At 43.8% G+C, this 21309-nt stretch overlaps 1 protein-coding gene across 1 annotated transcript in view; it reads right to left on the bottom strand.

Annotated features, from left to right (window-relative positions):
* LOC143746265 (uncharacterized) overlaps nt 1-21309 on the bottom strand; it is a 45963-nt gene that overhangs the window by 4258 nt on the left and 20396 nt on the right. The window contains exons 64-92 of the mRNA XM_077238068.1: nt 21042-21250; nt 20861-20964; nt 20662-20774; nt 20321-20476; nt 19692-19900; nt 19530-19615; nt 19330-19457; nt 19095-19220; nt 18693-18886; nt 17712-17800; nt 17500-17627; nt 17249-17367; nt 16649-16766; nt 16355-16570; nt 15052-15222; nt 14818-14967; nt 11318-11367; nt 11106-11235; nt 10838-10920; nt 10632-10761; nt 7606-7796; nt 4492-4582; nt 4179-4311; nt 3774-3961; nt 3542-3697; nt 3307-3443; nt 2826-2974; nt 2446-2540; nt 1788-2025 (exon numbers count right to left, since the gene is read on the bottom strand). Coding sequence (XP_077094183.1) covers nt 1788-2025; nt 2446-2540; nt 2826-2974; nt 3307-3443; nt 3542-3697; nt 3774-3961; nt 4179-4311; nt 4492-4582; nt 7606-7796; nt 10632-10761; nt 10838-10920; nt 11106-11235; nt 11318-11367; nt 14818-14967; nt 15052-15222; nt 16355-16570; nt 16649-16766; nt 17249-17367; nt 17500-17627; nt 17712-17800; nt 18693-18886; nt 19095-19220; nt 19330-19457; nt 19530-19615; nt 19692-19900; nt 20321-20476; nt 20662-20774; nt 20861-20964; nt 21042-21250 — 4087 coding nt within the window. The remainder of the gene's footprint in view (nt 1-1787; nt 2026-2445; nt 2541-2825; nt 2975-3306; nt 3444-3541; nt 3698-3773; nt 3962-4178; nt 4312-4491; nt 4583-7605; nt 7797-10631; nt 10762-10837; nt 10921-11105; nt 11236-11317; nt 11368-14817; nt 14968-15051; nt 15223-16354; nt 16571-16648; nt 16767-17248; nt 17368-17499; nt 17628-17711; nt 17801-18692; nt 18887-19094; nt 19221-19329; nt 19458-19529; nt 19616-19691; nt 19901-20320; nt 20477-20661; nt 20775-20860; nt 20965-21041; nt 21251-21309) is intronic.

Below are 21309 nucleotides of genomic sequence, written 5' to 3'. Positions count from 1 at the left end.
TATACTGTATAAGCTAACTGGAAAACCCGCTGTATACTGTATAAGCTAACAGGAAAACCCGCTGTATACTGTATAAGCTAACAGGAAAACCCGCTGTATACTGTATAAGCTAACTGGAAAACCCGCTGTATACTGTATAAGCTAACAGGAAAACCCGCTGTATACTGTATAAGCTAACAGGAAAACCCGCTGTATACTGTATAAGCTAACAGGAAAACCCGCTGTATACTGTATAAGCTAACAGGAAAACCCGCTGTATACTGTATAAGCTAACAGGAAAACCCGCTGTATACTGTATAAGCTAACAGGAAAACCCGCTGTATACTGTATAAGCTAACTGGAAAACCCGCTGTATACTGTATAAGCTAACTGGAAAACCCGCTGTATACTGTATAAGCTAACAGGAAAACCCGCTGTATACTGTATAAGCTAACAGGAAAACCCGCTGTATACTGTATAAGCTAACTGGAAAACCCGCTGTATACTGTATAAGCTAACAGGAAAACCCGCTGTATACTGTATAAGCTAACAGGAAAACCCGCTGTATACTGTATAAGCTAACAGGAAAACCCGCTGTATACTGTATAAGCTAACAGGAAAACCCGCTGTATACTGTATAAGCTAACAGGAAAACCCGCTGTATACTGTATAAGCTAACAGGAAAACCCACTGTATACTGTATAAGCTAACAGGAAAACCCGCTGTATACTGTATAAGCTAACAGGAAAACCCGCTGTATACTGTATAAGCTAACAGGAAAACCCGCTGTATACTGTATAAGCTAACAGGAAAACCCGCTGTATACTGTATAAGCTAACTGGAAAACCCGCTGTATACTGTATAAGCTAACTGGAAAACCCGCTGTATACTGTATAAGCTAACAGGAAAACCCGCTGTATACTGTATAAGCTAACAGGAAAACCCGCTGTATACTGTATAAGCTAACTGGAAAACCCGCTGTATACTGTATAAGCTAACTGGAAAACCCGCTGTATACTGTATAAGCTAACAGGAAAACCCGCTGTATACTGTATAAGCTAACAGGAAAACCCGCTGTATACTGTATAAGCTAACTGGAAAACCCGCTGTATACTGTATAAGCTAACAGGAAAACCCGCTGTATACTGTATAAGCTAACAGGAAAACCCGCTGTATACTGTATAAGCTAACAGGAAAACCCGCTGTATACTGTATAAGCTAACAGGAAAACCCGCTGTATACTGTATAAGCTAACAGGAAAACCCACTGTATACTGTATAAGCTAACAGGAAAACCCGCTGTATACTGTATAAGCTAACAGGAAAACCCGCTGTATACTGTATAAGCTAACAGGAAAACCCGCTGTATACTGTATAAGCTAACAGGAAAACCCGCTGTATACTGTATAAGCTAACAGGAAAACCCGCTGTATACTGTATACGATAACAGGAAAACCAGCTGTATACTGTATAAGCTAACAGGAAAACCCGCTGTATACTGTATAAGCTAACAGGAAAACCCGCTGTATACTGTATAAGCTAACAGGAAAACCCGCTGTATACTGTATAAGCTAACAGGAAAACCCGCTGTATACTGTATAAGCTAACTGGAAAACCCGCTGTATACTGTATAAGCTAACAGGAAAACCCGCATCGTCATCAAGTCTAGCGCACCGCCACACCAAAACTTAGAATGCATGGTTGTTGTTTTTTTATTTAGACGAATATTGTAAATTGTAATAATGTTTTGCCAGCCCTGATGCGCTGGTGTGTGGGGTGTGTGTGTCACGTGGGGTGTGTGTGTGTCACCTGTGGTGGCGGCGGCTGACGGGGCTTTAGTGCTGCTGGGGCTGGCACTGGTTACACTGGTTACACTGGTTTCAGTGACGCTGGAGTTCCTGCCGCCCGTCAGGCCGATGTTCAGCGAGTCCAGATCCGACTGCAGCTGAAGCCTGATCCACTCCTGCACCGGTGCCGTGTTTTCATATGTCTTCAGATCGCCTACATTCACCCCCAGCAAACCCTTCACATCAGTCACGCGCAGCTCCTGCACACACACACACCAGCTCCTTATTAATAATCAATGAACCATCGACGAACGAGGCTGATCAGGAGCGAGAACAAGCTGATCGAGTTCAGTCTCTGTTCTCTAATGTAATGTAAATGTTTCCTGTGCATTTTACACACGGATTCCCAAACTGTTCTGTCCGCCAAGCCCTTTTGACATTCAAAGTTTGAGGACATGTTATTTAAAACAAACATGTAAGTCATTTTATTTTCCACCACAAGTTACAGAACTAACATTTTTTAACACTTTGAGCTTATAACATATCGAATCCTCAAGCTGTTATTTTTGCAATACTACTGAAATGCTGTAAATTCCTGTCCACAAAGTGAATCTAGCACACACACACTGACCCCACCACACACACACAGATAATCCCCAAACGCAGGAGACGAGACTCACGTTGATGATGTTCTGCTTCAGACTCATGAAGGTCGGCACGTCCATACTCACACTGGAGTTTACAAGTCTACGAATAAACGTCGAATCAGCACCACCTGAAAACACACACACACACACACACAAAAACACACACACACACACACACACACACACACACACACACGCACACACACACACAAAAACACACACACACACACACACACACACACACACACACACACACACACACACACACACACACACACACACACACACACACACACACACACACACACACACACATACACACACACACACACAATCAACCTGACTGCAGAAGTGAGAGATCAGTGTGTGTGTGTGCGCGTGTTTGTGTGTGTATGTGTGTTTGTGTGTCTTACCGAGGTAGTTCTGCAACAGCTGGTACGTCGGGATACTGACGGTGTTTGTATTGCGTGTGTTTGTTGCGCTGAATGCGTTCAGAGCGATACTGAACAGAATCGACTTCTTCTCTGAGCTGCAGTTGGTCAAAGAGAGAGCAGAAGCTCGCCTGAAACACACACACACACACAAACAAACATCCATGTCACACGTATGAGTCTTCAGGTTTAAACTACATTCGTCCAAAAGTCCCAAAAACAAAGAACAACCAACAGGAAAACAGAACAATAAACATTCAAAATAATGTTTTAATAAGCAACAAGTTTAGTTTCAGTGATATAATCTCAGGTGCAGTCGTGGCCTATTGGTTAGAGAGTCAGGCTGGTGACCCGAAGGTTGCGGGTTTGATTTTCAAAACCGGCAGGAAATGACAGAGCTTGTGTGTGTGTGTGTGTGTGTGTGTGTGTGTGTGTGTGTGTGTGTGTGTGTGTGTGTACTCACTCCACACTGGCGGCCGTGATGTTGTTCAGCACACTCGCGCTCAGCACACACAGGTTAGTTCCTCCCAGTGCGTTCAGCTCGTTCGTGCCGAGAGTGTTTCCACTCACACTGAGATACTTACTGACCAGCAGCTGGACCTGAGAGAGACACACACATCAGAACACTGAACCGGAACCAGAGCGACTTCATGACGCTTGGTTCTGCTGAAACACACACACACACACACACACTGTACCATCTCAGGATCCCAGTCTCCATTGCGCTGGTTCATCAGAGACGAGAGCGTGTCGATCTTCGTCACGTTCCACTTTCTGACATCATCAGGTGTGGCTGTGCGGGAGGCGGAGCCTAAAACCTGCAGCACCTCGTCAGACAGTCTGTCAGGATACGCCTGCGGGCGGGGAAAACATGGCGTTTCTATGGCAACACTGTGATTGACAGCGCAGTGTTCAGGTGTGTGTTGTTACCTGGTTGAGTTTGTCCAGGACGATCCTCTGGTAGCTCCTGTCGTGAACTCGATCAGTGATGGCCTCCAGGTTGTCCTTCACGGTTCGGACGCTCAAACACGCAGTAAACTGCGCCACGTCGTAGGCGAACGGAAACATGTCACTGTAAACCTGAACCTGCTGTATTTCTCCAGCAGTACATGTTGTTTCTACAGGAGACGAGGGGAAACACACCAATGCAGCTTCAGGAACATTAGACCTGCTCAGCGAATAATGTAGTGTGATTATAGTGATGTCGGACTCATGGCAGGGGTTAAATCTGATCTAGACTAGTGTTTGTGTCCTGTTGGTTTTGCTGTGTTTACACTTTTTCTGCTAGGTAAATAACTAAACTTTACAGTGATAATGTTTTGTGGTATCTCTCACCTGCGGATCTCTTCATTTTGACTCGTGTGATTTTGTTGACCTCATTCATCATGTTCAGGATCTTCGTTTCTGAAGCCTTGTCATTCTTCCTCAGGTCACGGATAAATGTCTTCAGAAACCTCTGCTTGTTTTCCTGATAACACACACACACACACACACACACACACACACACACACACACACACACACACACACACACACACACACACACACACACACACACACACACACACACACACACACACACACACACAGAGTTATCAGTGAAGCACACAAACAGCCGTGTGTTCACCTGTGTTTACTCGTACTCTACCTGTGTGAATTTGTCCCAGATGTTTGCGGTGACGTACAACGGCAGGATCCCCAGGTTCTCCAGAGTCGCTCTGTTCCAGCTGTTTGAAGATCTGAGAGGAACATCTCACATCATATAATGACAGCAGAAGTGTGTGATATGTATTGCTTTAAGGCCCGTTTACATCAAGAACCATAACTATTAGGGCTGGGATAATCTATTGATGCATCACGATTCATGGATTGATTCTGAGCTTATTTTTTAACAGGAGATGAATAAATATAAATGTAGATGGCGCTCTAGACTAGTTTTTAACAGCAGATGGCGCTCTAGACTAGTTTTAACAGCAGATGGCGCTCTAGGCTAGTTTTTAACAGCAGATGGCGCTCTAGGCTAGTTTGAACAGCAGATGGCGCTCTAGGCTAGTTTTTAACAGCAGATGGCACTCTAGGCTAGTTTTTAATAGCAGATGGCGCTCTAGGCTAGTTTTAACAGCAGATGGCGCTCTAGGCTAGTTTTTAACAGCAGATGGCGCTCTAGGCTAGTTTTTAACAGCAGATGGCGCTATAGACTAGTTTTTAACAGCAGATGGCGCTCTAGGCTAGTTTTTAACAGCAGATGGCACTCTAGGCTAGTTTTAACAGCAGATGGCGCTCTAGGCTAGTTTTTAACAGCAGATGGCGCTCTAGACTAGTTTTAACAGCAGATGGCGCTCTAGACTAGTTTTAACAGCAGATGGCGCTCTAGGCTAGTTTTTAACAGCAGATGGCGCTCTAGACTAGTTTATAACAGCAGATGGCGCTCTAGGCTAGTTTTGAACAGCAGATGGCGCTCTAGACTAGTTTTAACAGCAGATGGCGCTCTAGACTAGTTTTAACAGCAGATGGCGCTCTAGACTAGTTTTTAACAGCAGATGGCGCTCTAGGCTAGTTTTGAACAGCAGATGGCGCTCTAGGCTAGTTTTTAACAGCAGATGGCGCTCTAGGCTAGTTTTAACAGCAGATGGCGCTCTAGGCTAGTTTTAACAGCAGATGGCGCTCTAGGCTAGTTTTGAACAGCAGATGGCGCTCTAGGCTAGTTTTTAACAGCAGATGGCGCTCTAGGCTAGTTTTAACAGCAGATGGCGCTCTAGGCTAGTTTTTAACAGCAGATGGCGCTCTTGACTAGTTTTAACAGCAGATGGCGCTCTAGACTAGTTTAAACAGCAGATGGCACTCTAGACTAGTTTTAACAGCAGATGGCGCTCTAGACTAGTTTTGTACAGCAGATGGCGCTCTAGACTAGTTTTAACAGCAGATGGCGCTCTAGACTAGTTTTAACAGCAGATGGCACTCTAGGCTAGTTTTGAACAGCAGATGGCGCTCTAGAGTAGTTTTAACAGCAGATGGCGCTCTAGACTAGTTTTGTACAGCAGATGGCGCTCTAGACTAATTTTAACAGCAGATGGCGCTCTAGGCTAGTTTTGTACAGCAGATGGCGCTCTAGACTAGTTTTAACAGCAGATGGCGCTCTAGACTAGTTTAAACAGCAGATGGCACTCTAGACTAGTTTTAACAGCAGATGGCGCTCTAGACTAGTTTTAACAGCAGATGGCACTCTAGGCTAGTTTTGAACAGCAGATGGCGCTCTAGACTAGTTTTAACAGCAGATGGCGCTCTAGACTAGTTTTGAACAGCAGATGGCGCTCTAGACTAGTTTCAACAGCAGATGGCGCTCTAGGCTAGTTTTGTACAGCAGATGGCGCTCTAGACTAGTTTTAACAGCAGATGGCGCTCTAGGCTAGTTTTAACAGCAGATGGCGCTCTAGGCTAGTTTTAACAGCAGATGGCGCTCTAGGCTAGTTTTAACAGCAGATGGCGCTCTAGGCTAGTTTTTAACAGCATATGGCACTCTAGACTAGTTTTGTACAGCAGATGGTGCTCTAGGCTAGTTTTAACAGCAGATGGCGCTCTAGGCTAGTTTTAACAGCAGATGGCGCTCTAGGCTAGTTTTAACAGCAGATGGTGCTCTAGGCTAGTTTTAACAGCAGATGGCGCTCTAGGCTAGTTTTTAACAGCAGATGGCGCTCTAGGCTAGTTTTTAACAGCAGATGGCGCTCTAGGCTAGTTTTTAACAGCAGATGGTGCTCTAGACTAGTTTTAACAGCATATGGCACTCTAGACTAGTTTTGTACAGCAGATGGTGCTCTAGGCTAGTTTTAACAGCAGATGGCGCTCTAGGCTAGTTTTAACAGCAGATGGCGCTCTAGGCTAGTTTTAACAGCAGATGGTGCTCTAGGCTAGTTTTAACAGCAGATGGCGCTCTAGGCTAGGTTTTAACAGCAGATGGTGCTCTAGGCTAGTTTTAACAGCAGATGGCGCTCTAGGCTAGTTTTTAACAGCAGATGGTGCTCTAGGCTAGTTTTAACAGCAGATGGCACTCTAGGCTAGTTTTAACAGCAGATGGCGCTCTAGGCTAGTTTTGTACAGCAGATGGCGCTCTAGACTAGTTTTAACAGCAGATGGCGCTCTAGACTAGTGTTTAACAGCAGATGGCACTCTAGGCTAGTTTTAACAGCAGATGGCACTCTAGGCTAGTTTTGTACAGCAGATGGCGCTCTAGACTAGTTTTAACAGCAGATGGCGCTCTAGGCTAGTGTTTAACAGCAGATGGCACTCTAGGCTAGTTTTGTACAGCAGATGGCGCTCTAGGCTAGTTTTAACAGCAGATGGCGCTCTAGACTAGTTTTAACAGCAGATAGAACTCTAGGCTAGTTTTTTTAAGAAGAGCGCTTGTACGTTCGGCTGAGTCTGAGAATGTACTTGCACCTCAGAATGCTTTTAAGACGCGAGATTAATGTAAACATCCACTGCAAACACTGTAATTCGCTTCAACCTTTTCAAACTTTATGAATGATTATTTTATAGAAGTGGTTCAAGTGGTGTGTGTAAGGCATTGGAAGCAAGCAGAGGAACGGCTGTTTCTAGAGCACACACTTCATTTATTTACGTTCAATATTTTTAATGCGTTAAACTAAAAAAATGCATTAACGAGTTAATTTTGACAGCCCTATTTAAACAATATATTTACTGCTGTCGGTATAGTTATGGTCCTTGGTGGGAACGGCTTTAGTGGCGTGTGCGAGTGAGTTTGTACCCGTAGCTGGTGTTTCCTCCCAGTAGGACACTCTCGAGCGCAGAGATCTGCTGAGATGATAGATCCTGACACTGTTTGAGTTTCTCCAGCACGTATGGGTCTGAGTTCTGGATGTAGTCGGTGCTCAGGAAGCAGCACATGCCGCCCAGAACATCCAGCTGCGCCTGAGTGATGCTGAACCCCGAGATCCCCTGAAACACCACAACACTTCATGCTAACTAATGCTGATCAATGCAGCCTTACTGTAAAGTGTTACCATTTTAACTCAATGAATATTGTTCCATATCTGAACCATGTTCATACTTTTTAACTGAATACGTTTAATTGTTTTCACTATGAACAGATTTATGCTGATTCTAAGCAATTAGAATTTATATATGACTGACAAACATGAATCGCATTAAAGGTGCAGTGTGTGATTTTTAGCGGTATCTAGTGGTGAGGTTACGAATTGCAGCCAACAAAAGTTTGGGTGGCCGACAGGAAGTGATGTCATCGTCTGAGACAGCAGAGAGTAGCCAGTTAAACAATGAGGCTTCTTTACAAGGATAAATTAAGAAATTATGTTTACTTAATTATTCAGTAAAACTATATGTGACCGGTCACGGAAACTAGGGACATAAGTCGGTTCTGGGGCATTTTGAGTTATTCATAGATTCTGAAAGTGTAGTTTCCAAGCTTTCCAACGATGTGTAACACATGGAAATCTGATAATATGTGTAGAAGTTGTGGCCATTTAAAGGTAGGCACTCAAAAAAGCTAAAAGGTTAGATAACGGCCTCTAAAGATTGTGCAGTTCTCACCTCTCTCTGCTGCTAGGAGTGACAACATGGCTCATTTACATCTCATTTAGATAAGCCACACCCCCTGTAAAGCTCCCCCTGTGCTTTACAGCTTTTTTTTCATTCCTGAGCTAGCTAATAACAATAGGTAGGTATGGGAAGGTCTAAACATGGACTAAACATGAGTAACGTGTACGTGTTCTTCGACAAACTTTAATGTTTATGGAAAATCACCCCCAGGACCGGCGAATGCACTTCTGCCGCTCTAGGCGAAAAACAATTGTGCCGCCCCTCTATTTGCAACGTATACCAGCAACAACACACAAAGACCAATATGCCATATACATATAACGCAAAACTAGCAACAACACACAAAGACAAATAAGCCATAAGCCTACATATAAAGCAAACAGTGCGCAACGCGCGTGTGCCCAATATTAAAATTAAATATTAAAGTTTATGCAGGAGGCAAATGCCGGCTGGCATTTTTCTTTAAAGAGTTATGGCAGGAATTTTCCAAATAATCACATTTCACCTCCTCAAATTACTGTTGCAAATCTCTTTACACCACTTTCTTATGTGCGTATACACACGTATACACACACAAATGAAATGTCCGCAAGCACATTATATCATCAGCAGGTTCAGCATCTTAAATAATGACTAAAGAGCAAATGAAGCTTAACTTACGTTTCAAAAACGCGCACGGCGGGCCTTCATCGCAGCAAACGTCTTAACTGCATCCTCTATTTCGATTCTCTGTGCCAGTTCATGTTCTATGGAGATTGTTGCCAGTCCATTAACTCTGTTCCCTGTTCACAAAACGTTCCCCATTCAAAGCAACCGGTACGTCACATATGAAACAGCCAGACACCGCTGTCAGCGAGCCGAGCCGCCGTATTCAATTATGGGGGCGCGCCGCACCCATACCTCCGGTTCAGTTTGCCGAGCCCACGAAGTGCGGCGATCGGAACCCGGAGGCCATTCTGCCCCTAGCTGTACATGTAAAAGCATGGGAAGCGTTTCCAGGGATATCAGAATGCAAAGGGGCCATAGGGTACCTCCTCTGAGCGAGTCTGGCTTCTACAGCCGGTTCTATGGCCCCTTTGCACAACAGTTTCGCTATTTCAGCACGGCTTGTCGAAGAAGTGCGGCGAAAACATTTTCGGTGTAACTGCCACGGTTCAGCTCGTCTGCGACAATCTTTGCGGCGGCCATCTTCATTGAATTTTGATATCAGATAGAGCCGGCCAGAGCACAGCATAATAAGTAGCCATGTGGTTCACTTGGAGGGCGGGGGCAAAAGCCGGCTTATCCAGTATGGATACACACACAGACAATGACACACCACGCCCCTACTGCATGCTAGAATCTCCGAAAACAAGCCGATTTCAACCTCAAAATGTAAGCTTTTAAATATACCAATACTGCTATCTCAAACATGGAGAGGCTTCTTCGTGATTTCAACTAACAGATTCTGCAAAAAATTGAATAAACCAATTTAAAAAAAAAAAACGCTTCTTTCTCATTTTGCTCGAAAGTTGTGCTGCCGACTTGTGTCCCTAGTTTCCGTGATCGGTCACATATGTTATTGCGAATATTATTGTTACTTGTTCATCATTGTGTCAGTGTTTTATTCGCTGAACTAAGCTTGCTTCCTCGCACGAAGAGCAACATAGTAACGAAACGCGTTTGTCCGTTTAGGGCCACCGTAGAAACATGTTGGGGCATTTCAATGATCGGGAACCCGTGGTGTGTGTAGACAGAAACTGCTCATTCTAAGGTAATACAAATATAACGGTTCATTAAGTAAGGTCTTTATACACCACTGAAAACTTCTTTTTCAAGGTAGTGAGGAAACGCGCTCTGTAGCGCTGTGTGTTCGCTGTCGGCTACGCTAGAAACATGACCACACAATATGTCGACCTCCATAGAAGGGGGCGCCCGCGGTTATGGAGATATAAATGTCTCATTCTAAGCTAATAAAAACATAACGGTTCATTATGCAAGGTCTTTATACACCAATGAAAACATAGTTATGGATCTTATATTGCATTTCTGTCAATAGATCCTCAGAAATATTACACATTTCACCTTTAAGTTTATTAGTTTGTTTATGTTAAAATTGTGTGATTCAAAGTGATGGAAATTTTATGTGCAATTCAAATGCATGCGTATTTTTGGACTGTATACATGAATATAAAAAAGCTGAAATATGATCCTGATGTGTGTGTTTGCGCTCACCAGACACTCCCTGGCGCTGCTGAACAGGACTTGCTTCTTGAAGGACAGAGCGCCGGACAGCACAGAGAAGTTGGCCGTTCCCAGAGATGAGAAATACGAGCGGCACAGAGATCTGTCAATCATTGAGTAACTGCAACACAAACAAGCGTGTGATGAGCCAGTCTTCACCAACTCCTCCATGAGCACCAATAATCCTGCTGACGTACTTGTAGTAGATGAGCACTTCGGCGGGATACTGAGAGAAGGCGTTCAGGTCAGCACTCTTGATGTAGTAGTACATGCAGGTCAGCTGAAAGACACACACACACACACACACACACACACACACACACACACACACACACACACACACACACACACACACACACACACACACACACACACACACACACACATCTGAGCCTCTTTAAATATCAAAGCTGAAGAGTTTGAGATCCACCAGAGCAGATTTCTGAGAAGAGTGTGTGCGTTCACCTGTGACTCCTGCAGGACGAGCGTCTGGTTGACTCGCTGCCGGCAGCCGCGGATCAGACTCATGATTTTACTAGTGCTGAAGCTCTGGATTCGTGAACAGGTGAAACCCTGCAGCACCTGGAAGGACATGCTGCACAAACACCAACATACGCTCAGAACTAAAGCCTCACCACCCAGTCTGACTAATAATAATGATAACTCTATTCACTCACGCGTCCGGGTCGCTGAACTCCGTGGCGACGGTTTCGAACAGCAAAACGGCCTGAGAGGAAGAGAATTTCAAGCATGTAATTTACGTTTCTAACAGAACATGCACTCTTAGAAAAAAGGTTACAAGGGGTTCTGTGTAGATCTTCAGCGTTCCTGAGGAGTGTCTTATAGACGCCCTATTATGCTTCACATCTTCATCTTTCTTTAATGTGTAATGTTGCTGTTTGAGCATGAAAAAATGTTTCCAAAGTCCCTCCAGCGGGAGTTATAATGTATATCAGTGTCAGTGTTTCTAACTCCTGAAACGCCTCCATTGTATCTTGAGTTTCTTCCGGGAACGATCACAATATTCCTCATTTAAATAATTAATATGCAGAATAAAGGGGCGGGGCCTGGTTGAGTTAGTTAGTAGTGTGTTAAACTGGCGGTTATGGTAAGGGGCGGGACATTTCCCAAACACACTCGAAGCCCTCGACCAATCACAACACACTGATCCAGCTGACCAATCAGAGCACAGTGTGCTTTTCAGAAGGAGGGGCTTCATAGAGACAGGAAGTAAACAGAGCGTTACTGACAGACAGGGAAGAGAGGAGCCGCAACAATGGCTAATCAGAGCACGCAGACGAAGCTCAATAAACGTGTTATCTTGCTTTCTGAGGCAGATCCCGCTGTTTTCAAACTCAGTCATGTAAGACAGTTCTGGGAGGAAATTATACCGAACCACTTTGACAACAGAGTTTGCTCAGGCATTTCAGATGCTGTGTGATGAGATCGGTCCGTTGTTGGTCCAGTTATGCCGTCCCATCGCAGTCACATGATTTTTTTGATGTCCATCGAGGAATTTGTTTGGTAAATGTTTCCATCGTAGTTTGTGCATATGTTTTCTTAATGGATAAAAAATGTATCCGACTCATTTGAGCTTATATGTTTTTATGCAAATTTTTTGAATTTATACATATTGGCGTTTCCATCAAGCGTTTTTTTATGCAATATCCCAAAATATGCATAAAAAAGGTGGATAGCAACAAAGCTAATGATAAATATGGGGAAAATAACGTTTCTGAACATTCAAGCATGAAAACCTGTGCTTGTAGAGCCTAAAAACAACATCAAGACTTCGTAAAAGGGCATAATAGGTCCTGTTTAAATTAGAGGCGGAGCTACGGGTGGGCCTAGGCCAGATTGACAGCTTGCCCACCCAGTCAGGTCCAGGGAAATACAATTTCTTTTTGATAATACAATTTTCTAGCGTTAAACAATTCTTGAATAATTATTGTAAATGTGATTTGTTTTTTCATGCATTAAAACTCTATCCTAATATTAATAAGAACATGTTAATTCGTCTCGTCAGTTGCGTCACACGCCAGAGCACAGTAGTAATGTTCTTCTTCGCGCAAATATCCGGATTTCAACTAGCAGCGCCCTTTTTATGTTATTACAAAAATGGCTAAACCGCTATGTATGATGCATTTAATAAAGAAAAACATCTTGACAAAGATGACAGGACGCCATAACAACTTGACACTTGTCGTTTGAAAAGAGAACTAAGAGATAGGCTAATTAGTTTACGACTATATCAACCTCTTCAATTCAAACGCAGCCGACTCTGACGTGTTTAGAACAAACATCAGCCATGCAAGGTTAGCTATGGGTTTTTAGTCTGGCCCGCCGTGGCATGGTTATGCAATACTTTTTGCATGTGATATTTGTGAGCAAGGGGTTTTCTGAAATGTAAACATATAAGCCACATGTATGACCGGTTACAGATACAGGATTCACACATTGTAATTTCTCTTCCTGATATAATTTAGTTGTTAGTCAGGACTCGGGTCTCTCTCTCCTGCTTTGTTTTTGTTTTCCTTTTTCACGTGATCGCACCGAGCTGTAGCACTTAAAGCTTAAGATGAGTGTTAAAGGTGAAGTATGTCGTTTCTGCTACTACAGTAGTGGTATCCAGTGGAATTACACAAATAAAGCAACATGTCAAGCCCTTCTGCCAGGGTAACGGATTCCCCTTTAGTCGGCTCGGCTCGGCTCGACTCGGCTGCCGACTGTTTAAAAGATTTTCAATAAATGCATTGTTGATTTGAATCCTTCGCTTCTGGGTCCTCTCGTTGCAGAACTTGGCAGTGCTTATACTGTAAGCCACCTTGCCATTCCCAAGTGCTACAAAATTCATTTTAAATAAATGCATCAAGATATAAATTATTAAATTAGTTGTAAATTAAATATATTTAAATACTAATACAGAAAGAAAAGAATAATAAATTGACTTGGGTATACAGTATAGTATATAACTATTATTTGTAATAGTTACAGTATACAGTATATAACTATTATTTGCTCTAACGTTCACACAAAAACTGAACCTGATCACAACAGAGATAAACACACATACTCTTCTGAGGTTTATACTGTAGCCTTGTGTAATTAAAATGTATTAAAGCTGAAATCCTAAAAAAAATACAAATGAAACATAGGCTAACTTTTCCTGGGAAACTGCCGTACGCTCGCGTGTTTGTAGCAATTCAAGGCCAAGATTGAACATTTTCCGTTTGTTTCTCGTCAAACCCAGTATACATTCAAAGCAAATATAGCACGATTTGCATGGGATTATTTTATGACATTTGAATCTTCTTTTTTTTTTTTTAACTGCATGAAAGCACAGCAGGGATTTTTTTAAATGTATTTTTGTGTTCCGAAAACAATAAGGTAATAAGGCTTTAAAACAACATCAAGCAGAGTAAATAATTACTGAATTTCCATTTTTGTGTGAACTGTCCCAAAGACAGTCACAGAAAAATAGTGAAGGGGTAAATAAACTTTAGACGATAAAATACATGGTTTGCTAAGCGACGGTTTAGTGCGAATTCACAAATTTATGAGATCTCTATTTCACCTTTTTTTTTTTTTTATCGTAAGGGAGTTTTTATTCAGTCATAATATGCCTGTTACCAGGTTATTTCCAAATATGTGATTATTTTTTTAATTATATATTTAGGGTTTTTAAATGGGTTGGTGCTGTTGGTTAATGTTGTAACTGCGGTTTTGTCTTGTTCTTTTCTGCCGTTTTTGACTTACTTGAATTATTATTTTCACATAATACTGTTAGATTAAATACCGGCATGTGAACTTGCAAACCTTGACTTTTAGTGAATTGGTGCCACTGAGGGATGGGCCATCATTTTTTTTCTGCTAAATTAAGGCAGTAGAAAAACATTGGATGATGTGAATTATCCCGGTCCACCCATCATCTACTTTCTGCCTCCGCCACTGGTTTAAATTATAATATACTTTCATATTTAATCATTTTTTTCTGTTTTTTCTGTGAAGCTGTTTAATTCACAACATTTTATTAATATAAAAATGGATTTGTAACAAAATAATTAATTACAACTAAATCCAGGAACCGACCCCTTGATGGGAACCCCTGACAGGGCCAATAGATGAAGGGTGTTACTGAAGCCTCTTCTGAGATTGGTGATGTAGGAGCCTGACGTACCTGCTCGTGTTTCCACTTCTTCTGATTGACCATCTGCACCACCGCGGAGGAGGACGACACGCTTAGCAGGAAGATGCGCGGGATCTCCGTCGCCATCAGGTCAGGAACGTTTGTGACGACGCCGTCAGACGAGCTGTTCACAGAGATGATCTAGAGAGAGACAGAGAGAGCCGTCACGAGACAGACCTGAGACGTACGTGTGTGTGTGTGTGTGTGTGTGTGTGTGTGTGTTACCTGGTTGACGATGGTCTGTTGGAGAATAATGGGTGCGCCGATGACATTGGCCAAGAATGATTGAGATTTCATGGCCAGAAGCAACACATTTCCTGAGATGCCGTTGATGACTGACGTTTGAACACCAATGATTAGCGAACCCAGTCCCACCAGTCCATCCGCACTATCAATCTGCCGTGGACAGAGACACAGATGTGTACTGGTACATATAGTCCAGTTTATTTATTTATACAGCTCCAGCTTAACACAACCATAGTTAATCCAATGTGCTTTACAACACAAATGTATAATAAATACACATACATAACGTAGAACACCAGCTATTCAAAACACAAATACAGCATCATTAGAACGCTAGAGAGTAAAAATAAGTCTTTAAAATGGATTTAAAAGCATCCAGTGATGGAGACCCTGATGTTTAAAGATAAACTGTGTCAGAGCTCATCTTTGATTTACTACGAGAATGAGGGACAGATAAAAGTAACTGATCACAAGATCTTAATGACCTAGAGGCTGAGTATGGCCTAATAAGATCACAAATATAATCCGCGGCTGAATTGTGCAGTGCCTTGTGTGCGAAAAGAAGGATCTAAATTTTATAGGGAGCCAATGCACTGAGGCAAGGACATGGGAGATATGATCCATCTCTCAGTTCCAGTTAATAATCCGGCTGCTGAATTTTGAACCATCTGTAACTGAGGTATTGTAGATTGAGTTAGGCCAACAAGACGTTCACTGCAGTCCTCCTGTCTGTATGAGTGAGTCACTGAATCATCGACTCGATGTGTTCAACAACACTGAGGCTGACCCTGAAATCGCAAACTTCCCCTCTATATCGGCAAAAAACCCAGTATGTCAGAAATCACAGTACTCATAAAAAAGTAGGCAAAAAGTACCCGTATGATCTACTACTTCCGGTGAGATTCTGAAGTGTGCATACGATGGACACTTTACTATCCCATGAGGCCACGGGAGAGGATTCATGAATGGCAGTGAAGAGACGCTGGTAGATCACATGATAATGACAACATGGCGAATTTGTTACATCCGGATTACATTCATACTACTCGCATGCATACTATATAGTACATACTTTGTAGCTGTCACAAAGTACTTACTTTTTCAAAATAAGTACCTACTCAAAAGAGAAAGCGATTTCAGACGCAGCCAACGACTGTCTTTATGAGTGAGTCGATAAATCACTGATTCAACGATTTGTTGAACAACACTGATTCATTCAGGAGTTCCTCTGAGACGCAATCGGCTGATTCAGCATCATTTGAAGCGCATTGGTGGTTTGTACCTGGTAAAGCCCGGACGCCAGCAGGGTTTGTATGATCATCATGGCCTGATCGAGGTTCCAGCCCAGTGTGAGTCTGAGCACAGACAGAGCGTTGAGCAGCACGCTCCCTCCGGCGCCGCTGATCTGAGCCGTGCTCAAACCCGTGCTCGACTGACCCAGAGCCTGGATAAAGTCCACCGTCAGAACGTCCGCATTGCTCGCCAGAGCCGCCGACACCTGCGCACACACACATGCATGCATGCATTTAGCTTGTATAGAGCTTGTTTCTGATGACACACACACTCTTGTACGTACGTCGGGTGGGATGTTGGTGCAGTTCTGATGGATGCTGGAAGAGATGTTCTTAAACTGCTCCATGCTCAACTGAGAGAAGGAGCTTGCAGGAGCCAAGCAGCGTAACTTCATAGGCAGACTGTAAACACACACACATCACGCTAAAGCTGTTAAAGCTCATCAGGGCGTCTTTTACAAACACCCTAGCTTCAAATGAATGCCAGTGTCACAGTTCTGTTGAAACAACAGCTTCAACCAGCCTTCGTTGGTTTGCTGATATAAGCTGGTTTCTCACAGACGAGTGGCCAAAACTTCCCTAAAACCATCAAACAAGAGCAGTCTTTATAAATGGTACACTGGTTCTTTATGGGTATTGATGGTTCCATGAAGACACTTTAACATCCATAGAATCCTTACATTGCACAAAAGGTTCTTTATATTGGGAAAAGGTTATATAGATTATCAAAATGTTCTTCACACAAATATATTTTTTTAAAGAACTGATCAATGAAAGGTTGTTTGAGGAACCCGAAATGGACATTGCTATGAAAACCCCATTTAGAAACCGAAGTGTAGTTTAGTGAGATGGGAGTAAGGATGGTTATTGTTGGTGTCTCTCACTAGTAGGCGTTGAAGTTCTGGTTCTGCTCGAACAGCAGACTCATGTAGAACTCCAGGACGTTGTCAGGAACGCCGATCTGACCGAAGAGCTGCAGGTTCTCCTGGTTCTCCAGGAACGGCTGAAAAACAAACACGTTTTTGAGTCCCACAAAATGAAACCAGTCACACTGGTTTGGAACGACATGAGAGTGAATAAATGAGGACAAAGTTATCATTTTGAACTGGTAGAGTTCTTAAAAGCGTGGTCACACCTTAATGGAGCCGAAGAGGAGCAGGTCGTCCAGCGTGACGAAGCTCAAGAAGACGGAGATGTAGTCGGAGAACCAGGCGGTGGAGTTGAGATCGGGGTTTGATGCGTTATAACATTTAGGAGCTGAAGCTGAGAACACATGACAAACACAGCTCACCGACCAATCTTCATTATCATCAGAATCAATCGTGCAATCCATCAACAGTAACTCACAGGTGTTCAGGTAGACCAGGATGGTACCGTAGATGTCTTTCTGAGAAAACTCTGCTGCACTGAAGTTGTATTTAGCCATCACTGAAACACTGAACAGAGAAACACACCAAATCCGTCAACAGCAGATTTACTTATTTAGGGGGAAATTAGTGTAGCGGTAAAAAGATCGTTCCTTCACCAGCAAAGCAAAACCAGTGAACAGGGAACGTTCTTCCAAAGTTATGAACAAATGTTATGAACAAATGTTCTTCCACTAACATTAATAGAACATTTGTTCAAAGTTATCTGGTCTTTAATAATGTTCTCAAAACGTTAGCACAAAAACATTATTTATACATTGTTCATGGAACGTTTTTTTCTGAAACTTTCAATTGGATGTTTGTCTACTTTTTTATGTTACTAGTCACCTTTATTTATATAGCGCTTTTTACAATACAGATTGTTTCAAAGCAGCTTTACAGAGATAACAGGAAAAAACTACTTGTTCCAGAACGTTCAGAAAACATTCAAAAGTAACGTTCACATAATGTTTGAATGGAATGATACGATGGAATGTTCCCTGAACGTTCACATAAACAAGAAAAAAACTTTTTTAAATCATTTAAAAAACTGAACCTTTTGCATAATAATGTTTTCATAATTTAATGAGAACGTTGCGCCACTGATGCACGAAGTTGAGCCACGGTCACATTTAGAGTTGCTTGGCGAAATTTCATGGGTGGAGTCCAGTCATTTCAATGGGAGTTTAGCATGATCCCCAAGCAGATTTCGCTCGTGTTCACCAACAAAAAATCTGCTTGGTTTGAAAGTGACTTTGGTGTGAGCAGTGCTTCATCTTTGCTACATGATTGACAATAGAAAATGTCACTGATATCTCACCGAAATCCCAGTTATATGACGACCACACCTTTAGGCTTGTATCTGTTAGCTGATCCACAACACTTTCACTTATTTTCATAATGTTGAAAACGTGCTACTCACAACTTCTTGAAGGAGAGACAGGAGGAGTATCGCATGACATCTGGGGCGATGAAGTGTGAGGTGAGCAGCGGCAGGTACTGAACGAGCCGAGACTCGAACCACTGATCCACCTCAGACTGGACCTCCAGCTTCAGAACCTGAGGCCACACGCAGGACAACACCTGCCGGGCCAGAGTCAGCGAGCCCAGCGGCTCCTGCGGGACACGGACACACACAGAGTCATGCACTGCGCCAGCCGGCGTCGCTTCGGCCGTTTCAGTCAAGCAAGCCAAGCCAATGGCATCAAAGGTGGGAAAGGGCAACAGTGGCAGGAAACCAAATCTCCATCAGGGAGAGTCATTCACAAGCTGTTAAACGAGTCATTAGTGCCCAAACTTTTAAAGGAGTGTGAGGTGTCTGTACCGTCTGTAAGTACTGGGGCGTCTTCGGGTAGATGGTGAAGAACTGGCAGATTTTGGTGACATCGTCCACAGCGTTCGGGCGGTTCAGGAGACTGCTGACCTCCACTGGAGACATCGACTCCATCAGCTGACAGGCGACACACACACACGCTTATCAAATCAACAGTCAACACTTGAAGGACTCTATCATTGGATCTAATCGTGATCACTGGATGGAGCGGTCTGACGGGTCTGACCTCTGGCACGCGGGCGGGAGGCATCAGGGACAGGAAGGTGCTCAGATTCGGGAACTGGAAACTCATGAAGGATGAGCTCAGGAAAGCGTAGTAGCTCTGGTTGCTGTAGCAACGCAGCGGGGTGGGGCCTGTGGAGACAGAAGCATGAGCGGATGGAGTGATGAACACATGGACGGATGAAGGGATGGGTGGATGGACACCTGTGAGAGAGACGAGGATCTGCTGGTAGATCTGATCTTGTGTTGCGGGCTGGAAGGTGGAGCTGGACGAGTTCAGCAGCTGCACCCTGTGAGAACAAGCCCCGGTGAGTACACAGACAGTGTGTGCTTGTGTGTGTGTGTGTGTGTGTGTGTATGTCTTACGCCTGCTGGCTGATCGGACAGGGTCGCTGCTGGACGACGCTGAAGTAAGTCGTCACGTGTTGGACTGTAATGTTGGCTATGAACGGAGGCAGTATGTTCAGGATCCAGATCTGCAGATCATCATCTGATAACGTGGTGAGATTGGCCCGGTCAAACACTTGCTGCAGGAACACTTCCTTCACTGGAGGAGCGAGAACAACACCCTGCATCTGACACAAACAGACCACAGCCAATCAGAACACCGGTACTACACAAACAGCCAATCAGAACACAGATACTACCCAAACAGCCACTCAGAACACAGATACTCCACAAACAGCCAATCAAAACACAGATACTCCACAAACAGCCAATCAGAACACAGATACTCCACAAACAGCCAATCAGAACACAGATACTCCACAAACAGCCAATCTGCCAATCAGAACACAGATACTCCACAAACAACCAATCAGAACACAGATACTCCACAAACAGCCAATCAGAACACAGATACACCACAAACAGCCAATCAGAACACAGATACTCCACAAACAGCCAATCAGAACACAGATACTCCACAAACAACCAATCCTCCACAAATAGCCAATCAGAACACAGATACACATGTGTGCGTGTGTGGGCGTCACCTGTAGCGTTGCAGAGAGAGAAGTGTAGAAAGCGGTGAGCTGTGTGTCCGGCACGTAGAGCAGGAGATTATAGACGGCAGCGGCGCTGGACAGGAATCCAGGAGTGCTGGAAACCTCCACTAACTGTTTCACACTCAACAGACTCAGACTGTCCAACTGCGAAAACACACACACACACACACACAGGTCAACACACGTGAACATCTGTACATGCTAGATGTCTGTTGTGCTGTGAGTGTGTGTGTGTGTGTGTGTGTGTGTGTGTGTGTGTGTGTGTGTGTGTGTGTGTGTGTGTGTGTGTGTGTGTGTTTGTGTGTGTGTGTGTGTGTGTGTGTGTGTACCACACTGAAGCTGGGGTTGAGTATCTGCAGCTCAGTCACTGTGGTGAAGACAGAGAATCGTCCAAAGCTGCTGATCAGCCAATCAGAGCTGCTCTGAGAGACGCCCACACACCCTAAACACAGAGCAACACGTCACAGCTGAGCGTTAGCCACAAACCCTGAGATTGACTGTTTTACTGAGCTTCTGAGAGAGGCCGACCTGCAGTGCTGTTCTTAGAGAGGAACACTTTGATGAAGTCAACGTAGACATTCGCTTGAGTCTCGATGGACATGATGTCAAAACTCTGACTGAAGCTCTGGACTCTATGGAGGAGACGAAGACTTAGAGCTGCGTCAACATGTGACACGTGTGTGTGTGTGTGTGTGTGTTGTAAACTCACACGCTCCTGAAGGTGTCACAGCTGAAGTCTCTGGTGGAAAGACAGGACAGGAACGTCTCGGAGGCGTAGGGTAAGAATGGGCGGAGCCTGGAGTTAAACCAGCGCTGGACGAACGAATCATCTCTCAGGTTGGTGGAGCTGAAGGAGCTCAGAGTGACTTCTCCAATCATATTCAAGAATGACACTGAGGGGCGGGACTTATTCAGCCTCTGATGGAGACAGACACAGTTCAACCTTCTTAATTACTCACTGATATTACTTTCTTGCT

Source organism: Siphateles boraxobius, unplaced genomic scaffold (genome assembly GCF_051911475.1).
Source record: "Siphateles boraxobius isolate OS27281-9 unplaced genomic scaffold, OSU_SipBor_1 10, whole genome shotgun sequence".
Lineage (NCBI taxonomy): Eukaryota > Metazoa > Chordata > Actinopteri > Cypriniformes > Leuciscidae > Siphateles > Siphateles boraxobius.
This window is presented reverse-complemented; position numbering and strand designations above follow the sequence as displayed.